The sequence below is a fragment of the Bombus bifarius genome, unplaced genomic scaffold, assembly GCF_011952205.1.
Source record: "Bombus bifarius isolate JDL3187 unplaced genomic scaffold, Bbif_JDL3187 scf7180000007970, whole genome shotgun sequence".
In the NCBI taxonomy this organism is placed as follows: Eukaryota; Metazoa; Arthropoda; class Insecta; order Hymenoptera; family Apidae; genus Bombus; species Bombus bifarius.
Genome location: NW_022884356.1, coordinates 1,304,190 through 1,323,360, shown reverse-complemented (window position 1 = coordinate 1,323,360; position 19,171 = coordinate 1,304,190). Strand labels below are relative to the sequence as shown.

The following is a 19,171-nucleotide window of genomic DNA, read 5'->3' as shown; positions in this document are numbered from 1 at the left end:
AACATTTCTTCAAACTTACAAATTTCCCATTTCCTACTGCGCTATATAGTTGCTATTTTCTTATAAACAAATTACATCCTTCACGAAAAGCAAAACTAACCTTGAAATCGATTTGTCATCGTTAATCAATTCCATAATTATAGAAATTTTCAGTCAAAACGAATATAACCCGGTTACGAACTTCGTTTACACGATTAACAAATTACTTATTTGCTTATATCGGCAGATCTGGATATTCCGAAAGTGACATTGGACAGCGTGGATGGAGAAGGTCCGATAAACGCAGTCCCACGTTTCTTTCCATCTTTCTTTGCTTTTTTTTCACCTCCGTCTCTTCCTATATACTTTCGTCCCTCCTACTCTGTTCTACACTTCCTCGCCTTAGTCCCACCTTCCCGATCATCTTTCATCCTCCCCTCCAATCGCGCAATTCTTTCGTCAAACGGCTAATATCGAACTATAACGAATCGATAACCATGTTCGTTTCTTCCGAATCGAAGAAATCACATATTCGAGATAGCTGTTGGATAATTGCACGCTAGAAACTCTTGTTTCTCTGTGTAAATTTGTTTTTATACGGAGGAGAAAGTACAGAGGAAAGGACGTACAGAAAAATAGCTAATATCTTTTTACGTTTTCGCTGATGTTCGAAAGTGCATCGATTCGTTGAAACTTAATTTTGTTAACTTCTTGTAACGTTGTATGTACACGCCTCGATATTTTTTTAAGACATCGCAACGAGAGAATAAATTGGACGTTCCGTTATATGCAAAGGCGATGTAATACAATCAAAGGGGGCTCGTTTAATCGCAAATGATAATTCAGGCACGCGCATAGGAACATAAATTAACCGAACAAAGCGTATATTTAGTGTTATGCAAGACGAACATGAAATAATAAGAAATTAATTATGAATCACTCGTCGAGATTTCGCGGTAATAATTAAAAGAACAACTCTTTTCTCTATGTTAATTTTTATGTGTATTTTTCTGAAGATTCCTTTACTGCTTCTTATATATTTAAAAAGAAATGTTGTAATATATACCTCGTGCATGTACAAGTATGTGCACATTATAAATAAAAACTCTTTTTCCGATGAATAATGTATAGGAAATAAAAAGATAAACGGAATCTTTGAAGGAAATTTCTCAATGAAATTTTTTCACAGTGAAGACACACCTTCCTGATAGTTTCAAGAAATACTGTTATTCTACGTTTAATCTATTATTATACTGCATTCAATGTATAAAATGTGAAGTACATAAAGATTCTCTTATGAACAGTATATATATATCACGCACAATTTATTTTATTAATCAATACCGAATATCAATTAAAATATCAAAATAAAAAAATAAATAGAGTCAAGTAGTTTTTAAGCATTCAAAATTCCCGCATTTATTACGTTATACGTTCGAATGTTGACCAAATAGTTAATGACAATTTTCAAATCGCACGTACACCAAAAGAACTGTCACAAAGCAGAAGTCACAGAAATACATTTTTATGTTTCCATTTGCCTGATTTGCTCCGGAGAACGAACCTTGTATTTCGCTCAATGTTACGAATGCGAAAATATTCAAGCAGCTTCTTTCAAGTAGAAGGGGAAAGGTTCAAATACGTTTGCTGGTTACAAGCAACTCCACTTTCTAGCTTTATTATTCCCTACGCCAATTCTGTAGAACATAGATTAAAAACACCTGAGGATTTATTATCTTCCATTCTATACAACATTCTTGAATTTGTTCGCCGCTTTCTGTATTAATTGTGACTCGTGAAATTATACGAGTAATTTTCAATGCTAGATAAGTCTTAATATTGTCAAATCTAGTAATCAAATAGGAAACTTATGAACCGGTTATAATTTTTCTTTTACCATCTTTGGTACATATATCTTATTCTAAAGGACAACGTTAACCAAACAACGATACGTAGCTCGAAAACGCGTGAAACATTAAACGTATTGTAAATAGTTACGTAAAGCTTAACGATTTAATGCAAAATGTAGCAGTGAGTATAGTTTGACCACTGAGTTAATCCACCCGATAGATCATAACGTCACTCCAATAACTTCGACTCTTTCCCAGTATTCAAATATAGAAATTCATCCGATATTACATTCGATTTATAATAAATTTAAAAATCAGTACATTTCAAAGAGAGAATGTGAAATAATTGGCAAACACAGCGAAATGAGCGCGTGCGCAACCTTACAAAGAAGTTGAAAATCACGTTCTAATATACATATCCTTTCTTCGAGGAATTCTTTGTGATGCCACTCGATTAACAAACGTAAACAATGCTTTTCTATAAGATTATACGTGGATGGTCGATTCGTATCGAAAAAATATCGCTTAAGATGGCTTAAGAACGTATTTGGCTTACCGCTAATGCGCCTCATGGCGGCTCACGACACGGCTCGTATCCAAAAACCGACGAGGTGGTCAATCCAGCGAGGTATGTAAATCTTCCTGTTCGCTATAAACACCATGCCACATGTACAAACACCGATCATCACCTACGCCATGCACACACCGATTCTGGAACGTAAGGTTCCCGCGCCATTGCCCACTGATGAGGCTTTTCTCGAACAAAGAAGATAACCTGCCTCCTCCGACACCGTACTTTTCCCTGTTACGTTAACGCGAATAAGTAACCAGTCGCCTCGAGAATGACTGACATACTGTTAACCGCGATCAGAGTGATTCTCTCTACGCGGCGACCAACGGATGCACTGACCGAATGTGTGGTAATTTTAAACGTACTTGAACGCGGGTGAGAAACGGCGACCAAACAGGGTATAAACTACTCCATCACGATTTCTCACGTAGCACTGTCGTCCTCTAGTATCCAATGCCACCGCCAGAGCGCTCGACCAACCGGTAATGATAAATCTCCTCCTTGTATGGATTTAGGTCCCCGAGCCGCACTGTTGGCTTTTTAAATCCATTCATTCTATCGCGTTTTCTGTATATTGTTTTCCTGTATTTCTGGTTGATATAATGTCGTTACATTAAACTATAAATGTAAAGCGTTATATAGAAAGATTTACAGTGTGACATATAGGATAGTATATTCGCTTTGTATGTAAGCCATACAAAAGGCAAGTTAATCAACTGAAATTAAAATTCTTTTACCATTATTAACAATATTAATCCTGCAAAAGATACACATTTATAAGCCTATGCAGTACGATAATTAACGCATAATTTAAATAACGATTTCTGAAACAACTTTAGAACACTTTTACGTTTCAACTTTCTACTAATTAACCCTCCTATTTTCCTCGGGTCTATATTAAATTATAAATAGTTTTTAAATATTTGTTTTGGTATTCAATATTTATATATTCTACACCTTCTATGAATAAAGTATTTTAAAAAAAAGAAGATATCTGAAGAAATACGAACGTGAAAAAGAAATAATCATGGTTAAAGTCGAAAGTAACATGAATGTAAGCATTGAATGTATATCATATATTAGAAATTATTTGCAAGAATACAAATTTAAATATATTAATTTCGGAATATATATAAATTGATTTATTTAATCCTCGAAGCCTATATGTATTATAATTATAGCAATAACTTCGTTACTAAAATTTGTTTATAAAAAGGAATAAAATACATGTCATAAATAATTTATATGTAGACTTCAAATAAATAAATGTTTGAAAGGTAGCAATTACGTTCTTGTACTACATAAAAGATGATGTAAGAACAACACAGTACAATAGAACTAATTATACTTAATTACCTTGTACCATCGACTTGAGTTTATGAGCACATATGCGCGTGCATGCACAGATATAATGCGATGATATAACCATATTACCAACATTTGTATACTGGCTCAATCGAAAGTAATTGTACTAATAGTTTTGGTCTCGCATCTTATTTAAGTCAAAAGTATTCTACCATCTACTTAATGTTAATAGTATATTCCTCTTTCGTTATAATTCAATGTAAACGTGAGTTATACATGTTCTTTTTAATTGATTCACGAATTATAACGAAACAGATGATTTAACATAAATGTATAACATAAAAAATTATTAATTCTGTATAGTGTTATAGTATTTTTTTCAAACCTAACAATTTCGTTCACCTAAGATGATAATTGTAAAATTTGTACATTTCAGCAATTTAAAAATTTAACTATAAAAATATTGTTTATACCAATTTAAATAGCATACTCGACTGCTACGTTTAATTAAAAATACAGAAGATGATAGGTTCAAAAAATGAAAAAGATAGAAAATATTTAAGATGTTTTGTATTTCTAAAGACTTAAAATTAAGCTGTAAGAAATTAGTAAATGATATTTCTCCTATTCGTTTATGTATGGTTCTTTATTGGCTAGGAAAGTATTCCGATGTCATTTCTAGAAGAACAGCGTAAAAGGAGTGGAACCACATGCTTCGCAACGAGATCCCGTTGTACAAAGTCAAGAAGTCAATGAGCGGTCGACGTACACTATCGTAGTATCGGTAAAGTACTACGGTAGGCTTTACAATAAGTACTGTCGAAGCTGGTAATAGGGTGACGCTGTACGGGGTTACCATGACAACAGACTGTAGGCTTTTTCAATCTCTTCCCTTCTGCCAGCATTAGCCCTTATACTTCTCTCCCTCTTTATATTCCTTTCGTTCTCATTTCTATCTCCTTTCCTTTTCTTTACCTCACCTTGATGCTGTAACTCTTATTCTACCTACACATATCATACTATATACATATCTTCGATAACGTTCACTCACCGCCATGTAAGTTGCGTTTATTTCTATCGAAAGTTTATCCCTTGATATCTCTCGCCCATTTCAATATATTCTTCATATAAAAGATTTCTTCCTAATTTTATATAATATGATCTTTATTTATATTGATATCTATGTATTTATTTATTTCTAATTTATTAGATAATATTTTCGAAACCTACGTTATCAAAAATCATAAACTTAAAACATTACAAAAAAAATTAGGCACTTAATAGTAAAAATGAAAAAATTTACTTACGAATATTGTTCCACACAGATAAAAAATGTAACGTGAAACGCAGTTAACTTTAAATATTCAATGATCTTCTCTTTTATTTATAAAGATTTTTTATTTTCTTCTGTCTATTATCGTTTTAATAATATTAATAATTAATCTTAGAAATAGTAATGATTATATTGTCTCATGACCTATATATATACGCATCACATTATAAAATATATACATATCTTGTTTTATTATTAAATTTGAGCTTGGTAAATATCATGCAATAAAAATTATCAAATGGATAAGGAATTTTAGAACTATATAGTTATTACATATTGATTTGTCTATCAGTATATAATTAATTAATAAGCTTATAAGTAACAGTCTGTTTTATCCGAAATACCGTGACTTACTTAATGTTATTTTTATAGCTGCATCATTTTAAAAAAAATATATTATTGCATATTTTTAAAAAATTTTATGTTTTTCATACATTACATGTAGTCTGTATTATTAAAAATCACCATATAGTTATATGTATAATACAAAATAGTAAACTTTTTAATGATATAAAAAAATGCACTGTGTGTATAGGCACGCGCATGTTTATATATCGCGTTACGTTTGATTTCATAGTTAATAAATAATTTCAGATATACCTCGTTTATATCTGCTTCATTTTGAAATGGCTATATAAAAAAATAAATAAATAAATAAAAGATGGATGTTTATATTTTTATATAAAATGTTGTATTGTTTATTGCATCGTTTAGTAAAAAAAAGGAGCTAATATACTTCGATACTTATTACAAACAGTCCTTTAATATTCATAGGATTAATTTTGTTCTAACTCCTAGTTCATAAAACTGGAATGGTAAATCAATATAAAAAGATACAAAAAGCTTTACACGTATACTACTTATGCATACATTCTTTTTTTTTAAATTATGTTACATTCAACTGTACAAATACAAAGTAAAAAATTGTAATAAAAGATATATCACTTTGGTCACTATAACTTTTGATGATTTGCATAACACTTTACGAATCTTACAACTAAAAATCACAATACAATTAGCCTGTACAATAGTAAAAACATTAAATCGAGCAAATTTCATAATAAGCACTTGACAATGAAATTAACAATTTTCAAGTTAGATATTTGTAGATGTTCTTAAATATGTATTAATTGTTTCATTCTGTAACTGAAACTTTAAAATTAAATAATCACACAACTACTAAACAGGAATAATAGAATACTTCAGAGTATGGAGATTTAAGTTTTTTAATTTTAAATACTTTAATTTAATTAATTGCTAAAATTTTGGGTACTGGAATTAATTTCCTACGCATATCTAAATTGTGTATACAGATCTCATCATGATATGGAGAAATCAAACATTTACATACATTATCATATCATATATCATATATCATATACGTATTATAACAGAAATGAAAGAAAGGTCGTATATGAGAAAGAGTAAATGCTACCGTTTCTTTTTCATGCCTTTGCGATATCCTTTACCAAACCACCCAGGATTTTTAGCAGCTATTGGAGGATCTGAATGGATTACCAATGTTTTTGTATCTTTTATCTGCTTACTTTCAGGTCCTATTAAATTAGAATTATCTGCGTCTCGTTGGTAATAAAGGCAAGTAAGAGAGCCTTCGTTTTCCATGCAGAAAATACACGTAGGTTTAGGTTTTGGCACGTCTGAGGTCATATCCGGTACTTGCATAAATGGATAATAAAAAAATGGTGTTAGTTGAGGGCACATATACATTGGTGGAAATGGTAAGCCCATGGACAAAAATGGTAATGCAGTAAAAAATGGAGCTGAATAAGCAGACATTGATTCGGTTACTCTTTTGGATGAAACACATTCTTCCTCTTTGGTTTCGGATGAAACATCTTCGTGAAAATTGTCATTAATTTGATTTAGTTCCTTATGAACAATATTGGATGGCTCTTCCAAACAAGGTTGACTTGTTGTGTGCTGTTCATTATTTCTAAGTCGTACAGCGTGGAAAAAAATAGGATCCTTGGCACGATTATACTGTGGTATTTCCAACCCAAGATGAGCCATAATTCTTTTCATAACTTCGTCGCATTTTCCATTTATTTTCAAAACTGCGTTTTCGTCCTTCGGCGTCCATTGTAAATTTACAATGTACAGTGACGGACGTTTGTGTATCGGCCTATCCATCTGCCACAACCATGGGTATTTCTTCAGAACTTTTAAGCTAGAACCTAAACACAATATAACATCTGCTTGTTTTGCTGCTCTTGTTGCACCATTCCAATTAATTGGCCAAGGAAGATTGCCTCTTTCACCAAAATGAACAATGGAATCTTGCAAACCAGAGTTACATCTATGGCATAATCTTCCAGTACCATGAGAATATCGAGCAGTTTTTTCAGTAACATCGAATAGTCTCCAATATTCTCTATATGGTTTACACATTCTACAAACTTCTACATACATATTGCCATGAACTTCAGATAGAAGTGTACGAGGTATTCCACTACGCAAATGAAGTCCATCACAATTTTGAGAAACTACATGTTTTAAAACCCTTGCTTTATATAAGGCATAAAGAGCCATATGTGTCAACGTTGGTTCTGCTTGGCTAAGATCATGATTTCTGAAATATATAATAAATTAATCAAAATACCTAGTAATATAAATAGTAAAAGAAAGCTAAATCTGATTAATTATCCTTTAACACTATTTGATTAGTTTTAACATTACCCGATATCTTTTCCTTGTTGTAAACGAGTCCAAACACCATTTGTTCCTCTATAATCAGGGATAGAAGCAGCTGTACTAATACCAGCACCAGTATAAACAGCAAGCGATGTCGCTCTGCTGATAGCTGCAGCCAACCTCATACACTTTTCTTCTAAAATTTCTGGTGCATCTTCTACCTCTTCAAGCCTTGCTTTTACTCTATGTCTTTTCTCTTGTCTAAGAAATTGGTAAATTTTTTGTTAACATAATTGTCAGCATATTTATTACTAAACTACATTTTCTAAATATTTATTTGTTCATAAAAACGATAAGAAGATTCATATATTATGACAATTTTCCATATTATGTTAGCAATAACAAAATAATTTGACATGTTCACAGTGTACAATCAATGATTTCCAAAATGGCTATACCTTAAATTAACCTCTTTTACTACATCACTACAAGATACGAGTATCCCTGTTTCTTCTGCAGTTCTGTCTCTTTCAGATTTTTGCAAAATCGCAGCTACCTAAAAAGACGTAAAAATGTAACATTCCCATTGTTGTTTACGATGTATCGAAAACAATGCCGGGAGATACATTGAAATTTTGGATAAAATTTACGACTAACTAACTATAATAGAATAAGTAGTATTAAAAATTATGCACGTACCTTTTTAAAAGTTGCTACTCGTTCGTCTTTAACTTTGAAAGCTTTAAGAGCTGCGGAACGCCTCCTTGACAGAAACTTCTCATTACCAGCCTCCTCCATCTTTAATCAAAACGACCAGCACGGCACTGTATCAAGTATCTAAAATGATAGAAATGTCATGATCGCTTAAAATTAATATTTCTAGTATATCAGTAATATATTATCTATTATCGTTATTAATAACGTACATTTTTCACTTAAAATATGATTAAAAATACGTTGTGAAGATGTACATGTGCATATTACAATCTTTTACAATTAAATTTATAACTATGACAAAGTTATAAATGTTATCGTTTTAAACTATGAATACTTCATGACATAGAATGACAATATTAAAATGGCAAAAATACATCCTACATTACGAATACTCCAATTTTGTCGAATATACATAAACCATTGTAACCAGTTTTATTGCTAACAAAAAAAGTAACATGCTTTTTAACATAAATTTGTAGACTTAAATTAATTTATATAATACAAAATTTGTCATTTATTTTGCCAAGAAATTCTGTACGTAGAAGGCGACTATTCTATATGACATTCTGTACGAAAATATTCCTAAACTTAATATTAATAGAATCAATGTAATCAATGAAATCACGGATGCATATATTTAACAATATTAAAGCAAAAATTATACATAACAAAATTTGATATTGCTGAATACTTATTTTACAATTTAACATTTAATTAATACATCTTACATTTAATCCCATAAACAATTAATAGTGTCGTTAAAGAATATTAACTTTTTCTAGATTTTTGAATTACATATAGATGTATGTTATCCATGTAAACTATTCATATACATTTATAGCATTATACAAATCCAAACATTTTTTTTTAAGTTTCATACAAAGAAAAAACGAGTAAAATTTGGCAATAGTAAAAATAATTTGTATTAGCGATAACAAGAAGGTTACTAAATATACAATTGAAATTCTTTCGAAACTTGTTCCCGCCATTTGAAAATTTAAATATTATCTACACGTTTGTATTTTCTATTGTGGTGTGAATCGACAACTCTGGACAAAATAGCGATTATATTTTCGACTTTGATTTTATTTGTTGACAAAGAAAATTCGAAGTTTATGATTTCTATTTGCAACTAAATAATTACAGTCAGAATGAATAGGTACTAGTGGAAACGGTTTGATAATTAGTCATGCCAGGTTTAGAAGAAAGTATTTCACGCGATACCAGTCCACCTACGCACAGCCTAATGTCCGATGGAATCGTCTCTGAGCAAGTGAAAAAATTTTTGTTTACTTCTCGTAAGACTCAGGACAACATACAGTGCAACGAAAGTTTAGAGATTTATATCCTCGAGGTACTACAATTTTTCAGTAACTAATACATTATTGATTCATTTTTTTATTGTATGTATATCACATGTACTCTTTTTGGTTATGTATTTTTTTGTATATTGGGTTGGCAACTAAGTGATTGCGTATTTTGTCAATACCACCCAATGATAAAATCCGCAATCACTTAGTTGCCAACCCAATATTATTATTTGTAAAATAATTGTGTTAGTAATTCTTTTTTTTTTTAAATGGAGTAACGTAGATAAAGCGTTTAATATTTGAATTCATATTTTAATTAATCATAAAACATTAAATATTAATAAGTTTTAAAAGATAATTTGATTCTTTAAAGTATATTGTGAGTAGGTTAAAATTTATGATCTTATTTAAGTATTTTTTACCTCATGTATTATTGTCAACTTATTTTTTGTTACAGTTACTTCAAGCTAATTATAGTTTTTATACATGGCCTTCTGCACCTGTGTTAGCTTGGTTTCTTTGGGAACATAAAGAAGAACTTATTGGAAAGAGAGTTTTAGAACTTGGTTCAGGTACAGCTCTTCCTGGAATTTTAGCTAGTAAATGTGGTGCTATTGTAACTTTAAGTGATTCTGCTAGTTTTCCTAGAAGTCTGCAGCATATAAGAAGAAGTTGCGAATTAAATGGTATCTTATCTAAAGTTCAAATTGTTGGCATTACATGGGGTCTATTTTTGTCTAGTTTATTTTCAATTGGGCCATTAGATTTAATTCTTGGTTCTGATTGTTTTTATGAACCAGCGTTATTCGAAGATATAGTTGTTACAGTAGCATTTTTATTAGAAAGAAATCCAAATGCAAAATTCTTGTGTACCTATCATGAAAGAAGTGCAGATTGGTCTATAGAACATCTATTAAATAAATGGAATCTTACCTGCACTCATATATCATTGGCTGGACTCGGAACAGATTCTGATATAAACATACATGAATTAATGCAAGATCATACAATTCACTTATTAAGTATACAGCGTGCAGCTTAAGTGTCTTTTGCCATGATTCCAAGATATTTAATTTCTATACGTAATATTCCATGGACTGTTTCTCACTCCCAGCTTGAAGGATACTTCTCAACATTTGGTAGTGTGAGAAATGCAAAAGTTATATTTGACAAATATGGTATAAGCACAGGTTATGGATTTGTAGAATTTTATGATAAAGTAGTAGTAACCTCTGTGCTTAAGAAAGATCATGTTTTGGATGATGGAAAATTATCTATTACTGAAGGTCTTCAATATTTGCACGAAGACCCTGTTAAAGAGTTTGTAGAGCCACACATATTAGATGCTGATACATATCCCCAATGAAAGTATATGCACAGTGAATATACACAAAATACTGACAATAAAAAAATAATCACAATTAATATAAATCCTATTATTAACCAAGCCTTTGATCATAGTTTATTAAAGTAAATAATATAAACAACATCAAAATGAATCTTGAAAAAACGTTCAATAAAGCAACAATCTATTTACAGTCACTGGCATCGGAATTAAATTCCACAGAACTCTTAAAATTCTATGCTTTATATAAGCAGGCTACAATTGGACCATGTAATATTTCAAAACCCAATTGGTATCAAATGCAAGCAAGACAGAAATGGGACGCATGGAAAAGTCTTAATGATATGAGTTGTGATGATGCTATGAATAATTATGTACTTGAACTATCTAAACTTAATCCAAACTGGGAACAAGATGCGCAATCTGAATCTAATAACTGGGTTGCTATTAGTCGATTAATAAATATGGAAGATGAAATAAGTGATACGGACAAAACTTTTTTGGATTGGGTGAAAGAAGGACATGATGAAAAAGTACAAGAACTACTAAACAAAGAACCAAAACATGCAAATTTAACAGATTCAGAAGGTCTGTTACCTATACATTGGGCCGCAGATCGAGGTCATTTGAGAATTATAGAACAATTAATTAAAAAAGGAGCAAATGTAGATTCACAAGATGAAGATGGGCAAACACCATTGCATTATGCAGCTTCATGTGGGCATCTTGATGTTGTAAAGTATTTACTGTCTATTGGAGCTGAATCCATAAAAGATAATAATGGTATGACACCCAAAGACATTGCTGATGAACATTTAAAACATATATTGTGATTGAATATTAATATATGTAATCATCATGTAATAATTAAATTTAACGATGAATATTAATAAATTGAATTAATGATTTTCTCATAGTATTTTATATTATAGTTTAATTGTTTTTAGAAACTCTTTATTTATATACAAATAAATCTTCCATTAGCATTTTTAACTATATTCACAGCCTAAGCATTTCTTAGGTAAATGTATAATTTATCAGAGACAATGTTAAAATGTTTTTACATAGTAGTACATTTTTAGGCACAAAATATAAATAGTATTTTAACATTAATCGAGTACACAGAGACTAATGTACTCACTTTACAAATATTTTTAAATTAGGTAATGAAGAAAAAATGTATAACTTATAACAATAAAAGATATTCAAGAAATTACATACTTAAAATCATTATTTCAAATAAGATGTAAATGTTGTTGCATTAGTTGTATCCTTATTATAATTAATATATCAGTCAAGTATACATATTACTACAAAAAAAGAATGTAGAAACCAAGAAGTTTAAAAAAATGTATAAAATATTCTGCCATTTTTTGTTTTTTTTTTTTACTTAACCAATATAACAATGTTTAATATGTAAATTTCATCTAATATAAATCCTGATTATTTGATGGAATGGATAAAAGTATGTTTATGATGTATTTAAATATTGTTTTCAGCAACTAAAAATTTTATCAATTCTATCAAGTTTTTTAATAAAATGTATTGAAATTTTATATCTATATCATCAAACAATCAGTTACAAATGTGAATTATTGAAGTGAGAAATAATCAAACAAATTTATAACATTTTCCTTAATAATGTTGCTTAAAGAGAGTTCGCTAAATCGTATTTTCAACATGCAGGTGATTTCATATAAAAAAACAAATATAAAATTAGATTTGTTTTTTATTATTGCATACTTGTAAAAACAAAAAGAATTTTTTATATATGAAATTATTACGTGTTATATACAATATGTTTATCAATACATATATTTTCCTTTACATTTAAAAAATACTCCATTTTCAGAAGGTACAATTTGTTAATATATTGTAACATTTTTATAAATCACAAAATAAGTATTCCATTATTAAACAAAAATAAAACAATTTTGTAATACAATAAAATAAATTTTGAATAATTAGATAATGTTATTAAACACTTTTTTATTTGAGCTAAATAACTGAAAATTTTAGAATTTTTGGCAATATTATAAACTCTATATTATCACAGTATTGTTATTTTGTAAAACAAATACACGCAAAGGATGCCTATTTATTTACATTAAAGTCAATTGATATTAGTTCATCCAAAATTCTTTGCAACAACTTAAAGCTAATTCGAAAAATTCATCCCTTTTCTGTGTTTTTTTTATAAGTAATCACCTTATTAAATGCATCACAATCTAGCATATACTCTGCAAGTATAAATAAATAACATACAAATGTGTTATAATTAATGCCAAATATATACCATTTTGTATTACATAATAACCATACTGAAAGTTGTGTGCTTAAAAGGTATGTCAATCTAGAGACATTAAATGCCACGTCTTTTTATACATTTATGTTTTCATTATTCTGATAACAAGTATAAAAGTCGATAAGTTGCAAAAATATTAGAGTTAAATATGAAAATAAGATGTATAACTTTTTTTAATTATCTTTAGTATATAACTATAAAAACTTAAAAATGTTTAATTTTAAAATACAGAAGAAAACATATTTTTTCACCTTCTGCATAATTTCAAAAAGTTAAAATGAAATTTTATCTAAGTGTGCTATCAATTTCAATGTAATTATCGAAATTGGAACGTTCATTATTTAACATCAAAAATAGGAAAATTTACATTATCCTGTTAAGAGTTTCCTACAGTTCCATATTATTTTATGAGAAATATAGCCTTCATTTTTTAAAAATATTAATTTCTATAAAGTTCTCTTATAAATGTAATAATCACTTTTTATACAGTTGATTCTAGAGATTAGTACTTTCGTGTTCCGATTTAACACGCGCGGTGGGTGGAGGTGGTGGTGGCGGTTGAGGTCGCGGAGGTCTTTGATGAAATCTTGGAGAAGCTGGAACAGGTTGTTGCGGTGATTTAACAACTACCACCGTCTCAGTCTGAGTTTGCACATCGATAATATTCCCTTCTGATCTGGTTCGCACGTGGGCTTTCGTTTGTTCCGGAGCGTTCAATTTGGCTGGTTTTTCCGGTCGTTCGCCGTACAAGGACATAGACGAAGGTCGACTACCTACACTGGGGCTCCTCTGTAAGTTCGAAGCCGCGTTGCCATTGTTGTTGCCCGAGGTGCAGAACACATTGCCACTGCCACGCACTTGTATTATACTGACCTGTTGTTTGTCCACTGAATATACATGAGCTCTTTCCAAAGTTAAAGGCTATAGGTTATTAAAAAGGAAAAAGATATTAATAGCTCTGAAAAATTATTATGCGATTCGACATTTTTTCATGAAAATAGCTATTAACACGTTTATTCTTCATCTTTATTTATAGCTTACGTTATTGTATTTCAAAATTGCAATATCCAGGCAGTGATATTTGTCGAGTCCATTGGCAGTAACTACATTTATTTTAAAGAATTATCTTACATATACTGGGACTAAACGTGACGTTTAGAAACCCTTAATACTCACTCCTGCTTCGCTGTCTAAGTTTTCGTTACTGTGCCGTGGTTGTTGTTTAATAAGGCTCGAAGGTCGTATTAATCCGGCTGGTCGTTCTGGAATCGCCGGTTTACTACTTCTATCAAGTGTGCTTGTACATACAGGATTATTGTCCGCCTTCTTACGTAATTCAACCGTTTCTTCTTTAAGATTAAGACACATATTAAACATTTCGTATTATGCTTCTTGATAAAAAAATTATAAAAACATTTACCCGCATTATGTACTATGTTGGTTATACTTCTTGGGGCAGCTACTGGTCTACGTCTTTCTAATGTAGTGGGAGGCGGTCTTTCGATTGGTATTACCTTTAATTTTTGTGTAGAATTTTCTGAATTTTCAAGTTCCATAAGAGACTTATTGCACGATATATTTTCCATAGTGTTCCTTTCAAGAGCAATAGGAACATTTAATTTCTTTTCAGCCTTTTGAGTTTCTTGATTAATCTTTTCAGTTTCTATGTTTGCATTATGTAAATCTTCCTGTACCTCGTCAACGCGTTCTGGACAATTAACTAACGAAGAATCAATAAGTGCATTTGCTTCAGTATTTTGTTGTTTAGTTTCTGTTTCTGTGCTTCCATCCTGCTTATCTGTACTAGTGTCATGTTTTGTAATTGATTCGGTATTTGTTGTTTCATGTTTTTTTATGCGATTAAGAGTCCCTGATGTTAAAGGTCTAGGTGGTTTATCAGGTGTGGGTGGTGGTTTATCATCAGGTTTCTTATCATGTTTATCCGGAGTAGTGATACTTGGTGGTGTTGGAGCTGGTTTGTTTTTCCTACGAGCTGCTGGTTTAGGACTGCCTTGTGGAGGACTTTCTCCATGATCACTAAGACTACTGTTAGAAATGCAACGACGCATACTCGTAGTTTGATTTTCCGAACCAATTATAATACCAACTTCTAAATCGCGATCAAAATCTATTTCACCAGGAAAAAACCAATCTGCATACGTGATCAACTGATCAACTATAAGACTAGAGTTATTAGCTGTACTCATGTTCATTCTGAAATAATAAATATTACATTAGTAGAGATTATCATATAACTTTTTCTATGATGATCAATGATACAAATAATGTAAATGGATAATATTCTTACACCATTGTATTTGCATCCTCTTGTGGACTCCATATTAAATTGGGCGCGATTACAATTGCAATATTTTGTGGCGACATTTTGTTCACATCTTGGTTTTTAGTGAGAACAGCTAGAAATTTGATTAGGAACCGCAGATTTTCTAAATTTACAGCTGGTAACTTATGTAACACCTCCCATAGAGCCCTTAATCTTGTTTCATTCTGAGTTATTTTTGCAGCTGCCATCCATTCAGGATACAACCTTTGAAATAAGATAAAAATAACGAATATAATGTTATAATTTTCTTTGTCATCATTATGGATAGTAAATATTATTTTTATATTTACTTGTAAGTTAGGAGAGGTTCAGGTAGTTCTCGAAGATAAGATTTTAATGCACCAGCAATGACATGTGGATCTTTATACTCAAGAGCAGTTGGTAATGTAAGGCAGCATGCATCTAAACTCAATTTAATTCGACGTGATTTTGACGCAGCGCCAGCTATTCTAAAAAGGCCCTCTTCTTCCATACCTAATCTTAGCAACGCAGATACACACAATTGAACGGGTAATGCAATTTTTCTGTTAGTTACTCTGAGATGTTCTTCCAAAGGATAACCATAAACTGGTTTCATTTCGTTATCATCTACAATTATGAAACAGGGTTACATATTAAATGAAATTTTTTGGTAAGTCTTGGAAGTATTACATGATAAAATTCGTCAAACGCGCCAAATGTTTTTGTTTCATAAATACGATTAAATACGTACTAATATAGCTTTCTAATCCAGGAATAAGGTCTTCGAGGCAATGTAGCGCACTTTCATGATAAGCTCTTTGAAGTTTTACATATTGTATAATAGTATGTGCTAATTCAGTTTCACGTGACATAAGTTGAAACATTTCTGCAGCTAGTTGATCTCTACATTGCTCAACTTTAGTTTCTGCTTCTTCCAATTCTTCTCTTAAGTTATCTACCTTTGTTGCACCTGCACCTATTGCACAATATTAATTTCAAAATATAAACATAATTCTTGTAATACAATTTAAAGATCAGATTAAAATTTCTTCTTACTAGCACTATGTTTACTGGCTTGTTGATATCTTGTCCTCACACTATCCATATCTAAAGTTAATCGGGCTAAATTTCTTTTATGTTTTATTATGTTTGGTACATCAGTATCTAAAATATGTTGAAGAGGCATTGCAACATATTGTTCAACTTTTGCTTCATGTTCAATTGCCTCATTTGCTAAATACATCTGTGCACGTCCACACTCTGACAAAGTAAAACCCATGAGACCATCTTCAGGAGCATTCTCCAACATTGTTTGACCTAATATATATTCTGGACACTTTTTCTGAAAAGATATATATTTTTAAAAACGTAAAAAGAAGCTATCATCAAAATTTAAACATAAATTTCATCATCATGTATTACCAAACGCTTTTCCTTCAGTGCAACATCTTGTGTCATAGCCTGATTTGGTGGATTACCAAGTCTTTTGTTTAATCCAATGAGAGCCATTCTGATTTGATCTACATGTTTATCTGCAGCTTGTAAATCATCTGTAAGCACTTCTGTTTTGCCAGCTCTATAAAAACAAATATTTAGTTCGTTAATTTTTGAAGATTGACAAATTCAAATTAACATAACGGTCTTTAAAGTCAATCCATTTTGAGATAGTCTGATTCATAAGCTATTTTGGTATATCATGTCTGCTTCTATCGAATGTTATGGTGTTTTGACATTGCTCAAAGTTATATTGTTTAAAAATTATACAGAAAAACAGAGATTCTTATCTTTCATCATGATAGATATATCAAAATATTATATTATTATATGCTTTATTTAAAAATGTTTAATATTTTATCTACCAATCGTAACATTTAGAAAAAGCAAAATTTTCGTAGACTTTTAAATGAAATTAAATCACAATTACCTAGAAAATGTTTGATCAGCAAGCTGTTTAACTCTGAAGAATTGTTTCTTCATGATTGATAAACACCTAACGCTTATTATATAAATAAAATTACACGATAATCTACTAAATTATGATCACTTATCACTTGTTAACTGTAACGACGTTCACGGGCACACATGTTTAGTATAATTAGAGGACATAAAAGAAATGCGGACGATAAAAAAAATAGAGAGAATCCTTCGTATCACTCGAAAGGCAGCAATTCGTCATAATGTTTGTATAATGATCCCACACCCTCTATGAACAAATAGAATGTCCCGATCGATATATCCTTCCACAATATCGACGAGTTTCCACTCTCAAAAAAGTTTCAAGATTCACTTCTTGGATCTTAAATTTTGTAAACGTGTCAAAATCATAGAAATTTTAATCGCGGCATTTTATTTCCTTGTTCACCATTGGTTGTTTAATGAAACCGCGAAACCGAGCAAAGATTTTCACGTTGTTCATTATTTGACAAAACTTGGATTACGTGTCAATTTTGCTTTCCTTTTTAAACAGGCATTAAATTTCTATCAAAAGATTCGATAACGGGACAACTAACAACTTTTTACTGTTCTTGGTCAGCCATTCTTGTTTCTCACTGTGATTCAGATTTCGTTTAGAACGAGAAATCGTTTCAATCGCGCGAAATTTGAAATATAAAATTCGCGAAACGCGTTAAGTAATTGTAACGATGTGACCTATAGTAACTCACGAAAGTATTTCAATATTTATTATAAAATAATTTTATCTATTTATTGTGTCTATTATATATAAATTGCGGATTTTTATGCAAATTTATATTTTTATGCATACAACAAAAGCAATAAAACTAAAGTAGAATTTCGTTCTACCTATTAAAAATTATAACGATATTATTTTATTACTTTTTTTATATTGTATGCATTCTGTGCATTTTATATAAAACAATTTGAAATTTTATTAGCGCTGTAATGAGATACGACTATCATGATTATATTATTCAAATTTATGAAAGAAATTCTGTTACCATAGATTACCTAGCTAGGTTTTAAGAATATATATTTCAAGTTTTAAGTTGAAGGTTTATTTGTAAGCTTAAGGTGTAAAACAAGCAATGATTTTATCCAAAAACCATAATATGTAGATGGAGAAAATAAAATAAAATATTGCTTAAATTTATAACCTATTTAGTTACAAGATATTTATTGCAAACATATATTTAGTAAAAACTTAGTATGCAGCATGAATAATTATCTTAACCATAGAATAAATATTAAATATGATCCCACTGAATATCAGGATTTATCAATGAATACTTTTATGATCTCCGCAAAATATAAGAAATAAATATATATGTATATTTTCAAACTTGTTTGTATAAATTACATTTTAATACAAAACCTTTTTCGTAAAAAGTTTTTATACATGTTCGAATCAATGATATTGAAATAAAATAAATATTAGCAAAATTGTATATAAGTTTTGATATATTTTTCGTACTACGAAATGTTTTTCGAAAAAACGTTATTATACAATACAAGCGTTAAATAAGTATAGCAATCATAACCT

The 19,171-nt window shown here is 30.3% G+C and overlaps 6 protein-coding genes across 10 annotated transcripts in view; 3 read left to right on the top strand and 3 right to left on the bottom strand.

Annotated features, from left to right (window-relative positions):
• Window positions 1–2,819, bottom strand: part of LOC117214491 (caskin-1) — a 53,917-nt gene extending 51,098 nt beyond the window's left edge. For both annotated transcript variants that reach the window (XM_033460654.1, XM_033460646.1), the window contains exon 1: window positions 2,386–2,819. Coding sequence is in view for 1 of the 2 variants with exons in the window: in XM_033460646.1 (XP_033316537.1) it covers window positions 2,386–2,401 (16 nt within the window). In the remaining variant the exon portion in view is untranslated. The remainder of the gene's footprint in view (window positions 1–2,385) is intronic.
• Window positions 2,820–5,876: 3,057 nt separating this feature from the next.
• LOC117212461 (NAD-dependent protein deacetylase sirtuin-7) lies at window positions 5,877–8,754 on the bottom strand. The gene is made up of 5 exons (XM_033457327.1): window positions 8,617–8,754; window positions 8,390–8,527; window positions 8,149–8,246; window positions 7,736–7,951; window positions 5,877–7,628 (listed from the first exon to the last, which is right to left on the bottom strand). The coding sequence occupies exons 2-5, from the start codon at window positions 8,486–8,488 to the stop codon at window positions 6,470–6,472; spliced, it is 1,572 nt and encodes a 523-aa protein (XP_033313218.1). The 5' UTR covers window positions 8,489–8,527; window positions 8,617–8,754; the 3' UTR covers window positions 5,877–6,469.
• A 646-nt stretch (window positions 8,755–9,400) lies between these two features.
• Window positions 9,401–11,026, top strand: LOC117211666 (methyltransferase-like protein 23). The gene is made up of 2 exons (XM_033455806.1): window positions 9,401–9,761; window positions 10,175–11,026. The coding sequence occupies exons 1-2, from the start codon at window positions 9,597–9,599 to the stop codon at window positions 10,757–10,759; spliced, it is 750 nt and encodes a 249-aa protein (XP_033311697.1). The 5' UTR covers window positions 9,401–9,596; the 3' UTR covers window positions 10,760–11,026.
• LOC117211676 (SRA stem-loop-interacting RNA-binding protein, mitochondrial) lies at window positions 10,544–11,107 on the top strand. The gene has a single exon (XM_033455834.1). The coding sequence runs from the start codon at window positions 10,772–10,774 to the stop codon at window positions 11,081–11,083; it is 312 nt and encodes a 103-aa protein (XP_033311725.1). The 5' UTR covers window positions 10,544–10,771; the 3' UTR covers window positions 11,084–11,107.
• Window positions 11,108–11,137: 30 nt separating this feature from the next.
• On the top strand, window positions 11,138–12,269 carry LOC117211671 (acyl-CoA-binding domain-containing protein 6). Its single transcript, XM_033455819.1, has one exon. It carries the CDS (start codon window positions 11,212–11,214, stop codon window positions 11,893–11,895), a length of 684 nt encoding a protein of 227 aa, XP_033311710.1. The 5' UTR covers window positions 11,138–11,211; the 3' UTR covers window positions 11,896–12,269.
• Window positions 12,270–13,800: 1,531 nt separating this feature from the next.
• On the bottom strand, window positions 13,801–18,235 carry LOC117211647 (rho GTPase-activating protein 44-like). 4 transcript variants are annotated; one of them, XR_004488289.1, is made up of 11 exons: window positions 17,597–18,235; window positions 17,095–17,248; window positions 16,729–17,014; window positions 16,424–16,648; window positions 16,002–16,299; window positions 15,676–15,915; window positions 14,788–15,581; window positions 14,544–14,716; window positions 14,409–14,470; window positions 14,241–14,288; window positions 14,085–14,156 (listed from the first exon to the last, which is right to left on the bottom strand). XR_004488289.1 is itself a non-coding variant. In XM_033455782.1 (10 exons), exons 1-10 carry the CDS (start codon window positions 17,647–17,649, stop codon window positions 13,863–13,865), a joined length of 2,565 nt encoding a protein of 854 aa, XP_033311673.1. In that variant the 5' UTR covers window positions 17,650–18,234; the 3' UTR covers window positions 13,801–13,862. The 4 variants fall into 4 exon arrangements, 3 of the variants coding, with proteins under 3 accessions (XP_033311673.1, XP_033311664.1, XP_033311683.1); XM_033455782.1 differs by lacking the exon at window positions 14,409–14,470 and having other exon boundaries at window positions 13,801–14,156; window positions 17,597–18,234; XM_033455792.1 differs by having other exon boundaries at window positions 14,148–14,288.
• Window positions 18,236–19,171: the final 936 nt, after the last annotated feature.

What these genes read in the sequence shown, in the direction of transcription:
- LOC117212461 (XM_033457327.1), bottom strand. Translation starts at nt 8,488, where the DNA reads ATGGAGGAGGCTGGTAATGAGAAGTTTCTGTCAAGGAGGCGTTCCGCA. An exon ending in GTAAAAGAGGTTAATTTAAG is followed by an intron (nt 7,952 to 8,148) that starts GTATAGCCATTT and finishes CCAATTTCTTAG; the next exon opens with ACAAGAGAAAAGACATAGAG. An exon ending in CAACAAGGAAAAGATATCGG is followed by an intron (nt 7,629 to 7,735) that starts GTAATGTTAAAA and finishes TATATATTTCAG; the next exon opens with AAATCATGATCTTAGCCAAG.
- LOC117211666 (XM_033455806.1), top strand. Translation starts at nt 9,597, where the DNA reads ATGCCAGGTTTAGAAGAAAGTATTTCACGCGATACCAGTCCACCTACG. An exon ending in TAGAGATTTATATCCTCGAG is followed by an intron (nt 9,762 to 10,174) that starts GTACTACAATTT and finishes TTTTTGTTACAG; the next exon opens with TTACTTCAAGCTAATTATAG.
- LOC117211671 (XM_033455819.1), top strand. Translation starts at nt 11,212, where the DNA reads ATGAATCTTGAAAAAACGTTCAATAAAGCAACAATCTATTTACAGTCA.
- LOC117211676 (XM_033455834.1), top strand. Translation starts at nt 10,772, where the DNA reads ATGATTCCAAGATATTTAATTTCTATACGTAATATTCCATGGACTGTT.
- LOC117211647 (XM_033455773.1), bottom strand. Translation starts at nt 17,649, where the DNA reads ATGAAGAAACAATTCTTCAGAGTTAAACAGCTTGCTGATCAAACATTT. An exon ending in GCTGATCAAACATTTTCTAG is followed by an intron (nt 17,249 to 17,596) that starts GTAATTGTGATT and finishes TTGTTTTTATAG; the next exon opens with AGCTGGCAAAACAGAAGTGC. An exon ending in GAACCTCTCCTAACTTACAA is followed by an intron (nt 15,916 to 16,001) that starts GTAAATATAAAA and finishes CTTATTTCAAAG; the next exon opens with GTTGTATCCTGAATGGATGG.